This window comes from Chamaea fasciata, unplaced genomic scaffold (assembly GCF_029207755.1).
Source record: "Chamaea fasciata isolate MVZ Bird 193981 ecotype frontalis unplaced genomic scaffold, bChaFas1.0.hap1 SCAF_3, whole genome shotgun sequence".
NCBI lineage: Eukaryota > Metazoa > Chordata > Aves > Passeriformes > Sylviidae > Chamaea > Chamaea fasciata.
This window is the reverse complement of record NW_027094088.1, coordinates 90781894-90790470: the sequence shown is the minus strand read 5'-3', so window position 1 is coordinate 90790470 and position 8577 is coordinate 90781894. Positions and strand designations below refer to the sequence as shown.

At 42.9% G+C, this 8577-nt stretch overlaps 1 protein-coding gene across 2 annotated transcripts; it reads right to left on the bottom strand.

Moving 5' to 3' along the window:
* Positions 1 to 810: 810 nt before the first annotated feature.
* On the bottom strand, positions 811 to 7910 carry LOC136287249 (glutathione S-transferase-like). Of its 2 annotated transcripts, none has more exons than XM_066179789.1 (7): positions 7788 to 7910; positions 5845 to 5958; positions 5121 to 5172; positions 3244 to 3376; positions 2226 to 2367; positions 1454 to 1585; positions 811 to 1134 (listed from the first exon to the last, which is right to left on the bottom strand). In XM_066179789.1, the coding sequence occupies exons 1-7, from the start codon at positions 7860 to 7862 to the stop codon at positions 1012 to 1014; spliced, it is 771 nt and encodes a 256-aa protein (XP_066035886.1). In that variant the 5' UTR covers positions 7863 to 7910; the 3' UTR covers positions 811 to 1011. The 2 variants fall into 2 exon arrangements, with proteins under 2 accessions (XP_066035886.1, XP_066035887.1); XM_066179790.1 differs by lacking the exon at positions 7788 to 7910 and adding an exon at positions 7011 to 7120.
* Between the last annotated feature and the right edge of the window lie 667 nt (positions 7911 to 8577).

The following is an 8577-nucleotide window of genomic DNA, read 5'->3' as shown; positions in this document are numbered from 1 at the left end:
AAGAGCTACAGTGCCCTGAGGTTGCCCAGCTGAAAGCTGCCAGTGCTCTAGTTGCAGCTGGATTTACAGCACTGGCTTATTCTTTCACAAACTTATTTTATTTGGTGTTTAAATAATATCACAGGACCATAGAATGGTTTGGGTTAGGAGGGACCTTCAGGATCATCTAGTTCCAACACTCCTAGGCCTTGGGCAGGGACACGTTTCACTAGATAAACGTGCATATTTATCAAAATTCAACAGTCTTGCTAACTCCACTCAGTAGTGGAGCTTGATTTAAGTGATGAGAATGAACAACTCCAGTACAACTTGTCTTAAACCTGGTTTAATATAAAGTGATGTAAGTCAATATGGATTCCCACATTCCAAGGTCTCACTAGCACCTGAAACCGTCCTGACTCCTCCTTTCTCAGTGAGTTTTAAACTGGTGACAAACATTTGTTCCTCAGAGTCTGCAAAGTGCATTTAGCTGCTACAATAGACCTTCTGACAAAGGAAACATTGGTGAAGCTGCAGTACAAGAGTGTAAGTGTCTAGTGACAAAACAGAGGTGCTGCAGGAGCTCTGGTCCAAGCATATTCCATGTAAGGCTCGGAGGAAAGCTGAATCCAAACCTTTCATCCTCAACTAATGTGAATCTGCAGGCTTTTCCTGACATTTCCCAGAAAAAAAAAACCCAAACCAACAACATGACCTACTGTTCAGGATAATCTCTCCTAATTTTCCAACAAATTCTGGGAATGTCAGAGAAAAAGAACCAGACAGACATAGGGCATAGAATTAGCACCAAGAAATCAATGAACAGCTGGGTTTTGAGTATCAAGAGTAAGATTTTATTTCAGCTAGTCTCTTTAATTATTTAAGGCATCCTGTGTTGCACAATATACCCCCTAATCAGTGAACTATTCCCTTTGCTGGTAGGATCGAAAAACTTGGTTTTCAGCGTTTTCATTATTTTCCCATGGTTAGCAAACACAATGAACTAGAGGTTCTGTGGCTTTACGCTGCTCCTCAGGAGTAGAAAAGATTCATCACTTTGGGTACCTCTTCCTCTCGTACCAGGGGCTTCCTCTGGCTGCCAGGCTGCAGAAATTTCTTTATTGTGGGATAATTGCTTATTCTTGCTTTGAAGCTCTACAAAACAAAACCAAAACAGCACAGTGGTTAAGAATCATTGCAACTGTCACACATTTCAATGTTATCCATGCTCTGAGAGTCACATTACGGCTTGATACTGCAGAAGAAACTATATGCTTCCCCCTCTTATGCTTTGGGGGTTGTAGTGACAGAAGGTGGCAAAAGAAAAACCAGTATGTGAGGCCAGCTAAAATACTCAGGATATTTGATTATTTTGCATGTCACTTCTGACCCTCCACTCTCCCATATTTCTCAGCCAGTTTAAATTAGTGTTCCTTTCCACTTCACTATCCATTCAAACTGCCCATTCATTTACCTGCAAGACAGGAAATTTGGCAAGAACATCAGGCTTCCACTCCTCTGCCATCAAAATGATTTCAAGTAACTGAACATCTGCCCTGCTCAGCTGGTTGCCGACCAGAAAGTCTCTTCCATGGTCCTTCAAAACCTAAAAACAGAGAACCAGAAGGAGATGAGGTCTTTTCTCTGCGTGACTTAATACGATATCTCCAAAGATACATGTCACACATGGCATGGAGTTGTCTGCAGAAGAAGGAACTGCAGTTCAAACACCTGTAGTACAAACAATGATCTGATGGCACTGCCATCCTAGGCATAATCTATCAGCTCCTTCTCCTCTACATTTCTGTCTGGCAGCTCAGTTGTGCTCATCTTGCCTTGGCTGCTGTAGCTGCATTGAAGGCTAAGCTGTATGAGATACAGAAGGAACTGTAATGCTGTTACATAGCATGTATGGTAGAGGGGCAGCTGCAGTTCAGGAGGGAACTTGATGTCAAAGCTGATGCTGTGGTGTCTCCAGTCTGAAACAACACACAGATTGAAACACATATGTTTGGGGAGCTCAGTGTCTGCTGGGTTTTTGCAGCTTTACATTGCTCTCAGATTTGAAGTGCCTTCTGCCTCCCCTGTAGTGTCCTGTCTCCACCTTACTCCCAGCACCAGCAAAACCAGAGGATTTATATTCCAGTGGTAATTTTGCTTCTGTTTTCCACCACAAAACTCGTGCGCATCCAGGATGGATGTGCAGACAACAGTATCAATGGAGCAACATCCTCTTTGCCACATACCTTCTCAAAGACTGGGAAGTATCTGTTTTCAGCCTTGTCAATCATATTAGCAAAGTGTTGCTCCTTCTGGTCTGCTGGTAGGTAGCCATGTTTCAGGAGTAACTCGTTCAGATCGAACATTCCTTCCACGTACATATCGATTCTGAAAGGATCAGATCCATTTGGTCAGGTCAAACACAGGAGCTCTGAACAGCACACTAACTCCTGCCATAACCTCACTGAGATGCTGGGAAATCCCTGCCTCTTCTCTCCCACACACCTCTGCCCTGGCAAAGCTCCCCCGGGAATGCAGTTGCACTGGGGGCTGGCAGAGGGGGAGCTTGGGTGAAAGACAAATGCAGAATTCCTAGGCATAACCTAAAGACTACACACCTTTCACTTCTTACTGGGACTGACACTTCTCTGGACTATGGGTTTTTGAACCTGAATACAAAATTGTCATGTGTGCATTCCAAACTTGTGCTAAAAACCCCATCAGACAGGGTAAGATTAACAGCAGGTCCATACCATTTCTAGCAAACATCTTGACATGTGTTTAGCAGTGCTTATTAATGTGAAGCATTCAAAAATACCTCAGGTCAAAACATGTGCCCTAGGAGTCCTATTCTTTAATAACCTGTTAGTAATTCCAATTCTACACTAATTCTTGGTTATTAGAGAGAGTGTAGGGGTTTTGTTTCCTTAAGAGACACTGCCCTGAATGTGATGAGGAGAAAATGCTGCTGCTGACAACTGCAGGAGAAAATGAAAAGCAGCACCACTAAGACAATCTGCACCCCTGACTGCTTTCTTCTGCGGACTGCATTGGCCTCTGATTGATGATTCAGGGCTCACTTGCCCTGTCTAACCCCACAGGCTGTCACTGTTGTAGACATCACCTGCAGTCACAGTCATCTCATGGTGCACAAAGCACTGCTCTCTCCCACTGAATCTAGCTCTGAGCTGGGATATCCTGGTGTTACACGGAGCTACAGTGTGAGCTGGGGTCTAACAAGCAAAGGTGGTACTGTTGCAGTACAGGGCTCTCTCCTTCAGGTCCTTCCCGTAGAGGTTGTACTTCGTTGAGATGTAGTTGGCAATGGCTCTGGTCTGCACCAGCTTCATCCCGTCCATCTCTACCATTGGCACTTGCTGAAAGAGCAGGGATCCATCTAGGGGAAAGGGAATAACACAAGGACACAGAATGAGAACCTGAATAAGAGCCACAAGCATGTGTTAGACAAATAATCACATGTATTACTTTTTATTTACAATCTGAATCATTGAGGCTGGAGAAAAAATACCACGATCATCAAATCCAAATGTAAACCAAACAATTCCTTAATTTCACCACTAAACCATGTCCCCAAGTGCACATCTACACACAGGGACTCAGCCACTTCCTTTGCCAGCCTGTTCCAATGCTTGACAACCCTTTTGGTGGCAACCTTCCTCATTCTTACAAGAAAGGGAGGAAAATGCTCACCATGCAATAACCTTTTGTCAGTGACACATTAATTACTTCTACTATAGCAATGTACTTGTGGAAATTACTGATTTGAGGAAACAGCCCCATGCAGAACTTTTAGCTGTCGTACACTGAGAAATACATGCACTGCATGTCCCTAACACAGGTGATTTTCATGGAGGTTAATACAGATGGGAAGGACTGAAGGATCTGGTCCAGCCAGTTCCTGTCATGTTTTGCTAAATACATCTGGACTTTCTAAGCACTGGCCAACACACAATGTGAATAATACTGAAAAGAAATAAGAGTGGGAGTATAAAAATAATAAAATGTCCCTGTGACTACTTTATTGACAAATGGCATCTCATCTGTACAGGCATGAAGTGGAAACAATAAGTGAGTTCCATGAGATTCCTGCAAGAGCCAAATATCACTTGGAGTGAGGCTGGAGCCATGGAACTCCTTTACAAGCATGCAGAAGCCTCGTCCTAGCATGAAGGAAGTGAAAATACCTCCAGAAAGAGAGGTATCAGATCAGAGCAGTGAGGAAGTTCTTTAGCTTAAGGCAATCATATTTCTTGACTGAGATAACTGATCAGCTCTCTCCCTCTTTCTGAGGGTGCATTTATTTTATGCACGTGTCCCAAAATACTTTTGGAAAGGCAGCCTGTAGCAGCAGCACGAAGACATTATTCCTAAAGAACAGCAGGACTTCAAATGCTCCCCCTAACACAGATTATTTTGGAGGACAGGCCATGTGAAGAGCACAAACGTGTCATTTGGTTGTGCGGAAACATGACCATCACGTTCAGGAAGATGCAAGCTGAAGCTAGCACGGTGGGTACTTGCCTTGGGGGGCAGGAACACAGCAGAGCTACAGGTAAATGCTGGAAGTCTGTTTTCATATGGATTTTAAAACAACAACTTTGTAGGCAAGCTGAAATGCTAATGAATTTCAAGGGGATGTGATGACAAAAGCCTCCATTGCCATAGCATGGAAGGCAATGGACACAAGCTGAAGCAAAGGAGAGTCAACCACCTGACGTTAAAGAAAGGCTCTTGGACCGTGTGGGTTGTCCAGAGAAGCTGTAAGTTCTCCATCCTTGCAGATACTCAAAACCCAGCTGGACATGGTCCTGGGTGACTGGCTGGAGGTGGCCTTGCTGGAAGAGGGGAGGTGGAGTAGACAATCATGAGAAGTCCCTTCTGACCTCAGCGTTTCTGTGATTCAGTGAAGACTGAAGCCACTGGCTGGAAGATTCCACCTAACACACTGCAGTGTGCACCTCTGAGACCTCATGTACCATCCAGTGAAGAGATTTTCTTTTTATGACACTAAGACTTAGGAATCCTTAGGTGTTCTCAGACAAGTAATTTGAATTCTCATTCTGACTGTTGTTGTAATTACTATTACCTCTGTTTCAGTATTTAAAGGGAAGGAAACTTACCCTTCCGTAATTTTGTCAGGTCCTCTTTTTTTTCCATATACGATTCTTCAAACTGCAGGAAGAAGACAAGAGAAGTTCTGTTGTCATTCCTTGATTTAGCTTCCTTGTCATTTAGGTAAAGAAGGCCAAAAGAGATGTGTTTTGGGAAATTTTGTTTTTTAAAACAGAAATCATATTTTAAAGCTGTCAGGCACATTTGGCCATCACTCTGCCAGAAACCCGTGGCTCTTGAAACACACAGATTTCCCACACAGATCTTGAAACTGGTCTCCATCTTTGGTTTACTATCAGAATCTATCAAAAGTAAAAAAATATTACTTTATCGTTTACAATACACAATACTTTCAAAGGCAAACTACATCATGGCAGCAATAATAATCTCTTGCTCTTTTGGACATTGGAATTTAACTGAAGGTACTCAGAATTGCAGGTGCTTGACCTCTGTGATCAGAAGATAAGAAGCCAGGTTCTGCTGCTGGGGTTTAAATTTCTACTTTCCCTAGATACTGGGGAGAAGCATTTGTGGTGCTACCAGTGGGCTTTGCACATGATGCGTGGAGTCAGAACTTTCCCTCTGCTTAGGGAAAGCTCATGGTCACTGTTGGCTTGCTCAGCAATGCACTAAATGTGTAGTATGAAACTGCTGCTCAGTCACCCTTTCCACAAGCAACAGTAAAAGCACATAATTGTCACAGGATCTCAGTATAAAAGACCAGAGGCAAACCTCAACCCCAGCTGCCGCCAGTAGCCACCGAATTGGTTCCATTCGGCCTCGTCCATCAAAGTAGTGCAGCCTGGGTTTTGAAGACATCTTTCCACGTGCCTGATTTGCTAGTATCTGCAATGAAGAAATAAATGTTGCAGTTTTGAGTCTCTAACTGGCTCTCAAAGTTGTCTTATTTGAAACCATCATTTATGGTCCAAGACTTTAATCAATTAACAGAGGAGCTAAAAGTTAGATTATATTCAGACACTGCCTTGTGTCATTCTGCCTTCAAATGTTCCTTACACATGCAGAATAGTCAAGCAGAATTCCCTACTTACAGCAATTGAGCAATTCTCAATCAGAGAACCAGTGACTCAAAACCATTTGCATCCAAAGTGTTCTGTTCTGCCCAAAAAGCAGAGGGTGCTCTCTGTGTATTTTGGCATTATCTCAGAATGCAGTTTACTGTTTAATCAGAATACATGCTATAAACTCAGTAATTGCTGTACTTTCTCCAGCAGCCACTATGCTCCTTTATAACTGGCCAGGAAGGAATTCTTTCCCACAGTCAACCTCTTTTACAACACTCCCGGCTCCTGTAATTTCTTTAGACAAGCCTCCAAAGACATAGAAATTGATTTTTGCCTCTAGTAACATCAGATTTGCTTTACCACAGGCACAGCCACAGGGGCAATGCTTGCTTGGTCCTGTTCCAGCTCTGCTGGAATTTCAAGCAACAACAGTTTCTGGGCAGACTGTCACCCACCCCACTCAGAACCACGTGTGCGCAGCAGCGACAAACACACACAAAAAGGGCCCAGCCTATCCCAGCCTCACAGCTACTGACACCCTGTCAGCAACAAAGCTGAAGCATTAACAGCAGCAAAAAGGAAAATGCCTAAACCCCCACCATATTCTCCTTGTAACAAAAATGTCACCTTCTCTACAGTACGAAGGAGGAGGTGAGAGGAAACACTCCCTACTTCTGAGATCTACACTTCTCTTTCTTAATTTTGTACACCTCAAAAGCAGCTGATTTAGAATTTAACATTTGGTACACATAACCATGGTAGTAGAAAAAGTACATACACACATTTAATCTATAAAATCTTTTGAATAACTGAGTTTCACATACAGCAACTCCCTGCATTTTCTGGAAAAAACAAAGAAAAACCCGTACTTACCTTGCGCGCAGTGTAACTCACTCTAAGCTCTCAGCAGTTCTGCCTTGAGTTTATATATCTCTGTAGCCCCTCCTACACTGAGTATTCCAAACCGTTCTCTGCAAATAGGAAACTTCTCTCTCTTAACAATTAGCTCAGCTTAGGTACTTCTCACCTACGGAAAATAAATTCCTCACTAATGCTGACTATGCACAAATGTAAGATAGATGAGAGTTCAAGCTCATTGGAAACATCTGTGCCACCACAAAATGGTAATATACCTCCTATTTTCATTGCTTGGTGCCATGCTAGTTAAAAATAAATCTGATGGCTGAAACGCTCACACAGTTTAAAAGAATTCTGCTCTGCCAATCACACTTTTATTCTAATATTTTGTGGGTTTTTTTGTTTTTGTTTTTGTTTTTTTTTACTTTGAACACACTGCTGATTTACCTAAGTTACATCAACTAATTCAGCTGAAATCCTTCACAAGCTTCTATGCCTTGCTTAGGGTATATTCCTGCTGGACACTTCTGCTGAATCATCTTTTGACATCTGGATTAGGGTTTTTTTTTTCTTTTTCTGTGAAAAATATTTCCCTGAATATGACTCAGTGAAAATACACATCAAAGACAACTGTGAGAGACAGTGAATGAAGCGTGCCATTAGAAGGCAAACTGCACTCTGCACTCCTGTTTTCTTTGGACAACTGTATTGATTTCAAAACGTCAATACAGCATACACTCCCATGCAGCTGCCTATGTGGTTAATATTGCTGTAGCCATCACCTGCACTTACAGTATAGCAGGCTGTCTCCTTCATGTCCTTCCTGGACGCATACTTCGTTGCTTGGGAGCTGAAAATGATCCTCATCCTATCAGTCCTCACTGTTGGTACCTGTTACATCCATATGTTCTATCCTTGACAGTAAAAAAAATACTTAGCAATTTATTTAGAGCTAGAAACAGGGTATCAACAGATTCTTCTCTGCAATGTATTTTCTTTAAGGTGGTGCCTAGTCCCCAGGTGGAACACTCTGTATCCCATAGAGCACATAAGGGGAGCCGGGCTTCACAAAAGAGGACCCCTAACTGAGAGCACCTCTTGTAGCACCCCTTCTGGTTAGGGCCCTAAGTCCCTCTGCCCCCTCCTTATGTTTTGGGAAGGGCTCCTGTCCAGCCTCTGACACTGCTGGAAAAAGTGTTTCCCACATTCTTGGACACATATGATTTATGACATAGAATCTAGGAGATTGAAGCTCTCCATACAGTGACATGTGCACCAAGGTGCATCTGGTGGTTTCACAAACCCAAACTCCCTCTTAGGTAGCTTCTCTGGATTTACCATTTGTAGGCCTGCCCCTGATAAACTCTAGGAGACATCCCATGTCTTGTGACCACCTGACAGGAAAACATGAGTTCAAGCCTGGAAGTTAATGAGAGTGTAGACAACTTGGGAAAACTCTTGTCACCTAACTCTGTAGAATGTCACCTGTATCTGGTCTAGCTGTCTAGTCTCCTTCTAATGGGTCCAAATTCAGGAGGAATCCCTCAGCGTGCTCTTCAGTTACAGCTGAACTACTCAAAAT

What these genes read in the sequence shown, in the direction of transcription:
- LOC136287249 (XM_066179789.1), bottom strand. Translation starts at nt 7,862, where the DNA reads ATGAGGATCATTTTCAGCTCCCAAGCAACGAAGTATGCGTCCAGGAAG. An exon ending in TGGCGGCAGCTGGGGTTGAG is followed by an intron (nt 5,173 to 5,844) that starts GTTTGCCTCTGG and finishes TTCTTCCTGCAG; the next exon opens with TTTGAAGAATCGTATATGGA. An exon ending in CCTGACAAAATTACGGAAGG is followed by an intron (nt 3,377 to 5,120) that starts GTAAGTTTCCTT and finishes CCTTTCCCCTAG; the next exon opens with ATGGATCCCTGCTCTTTCAG.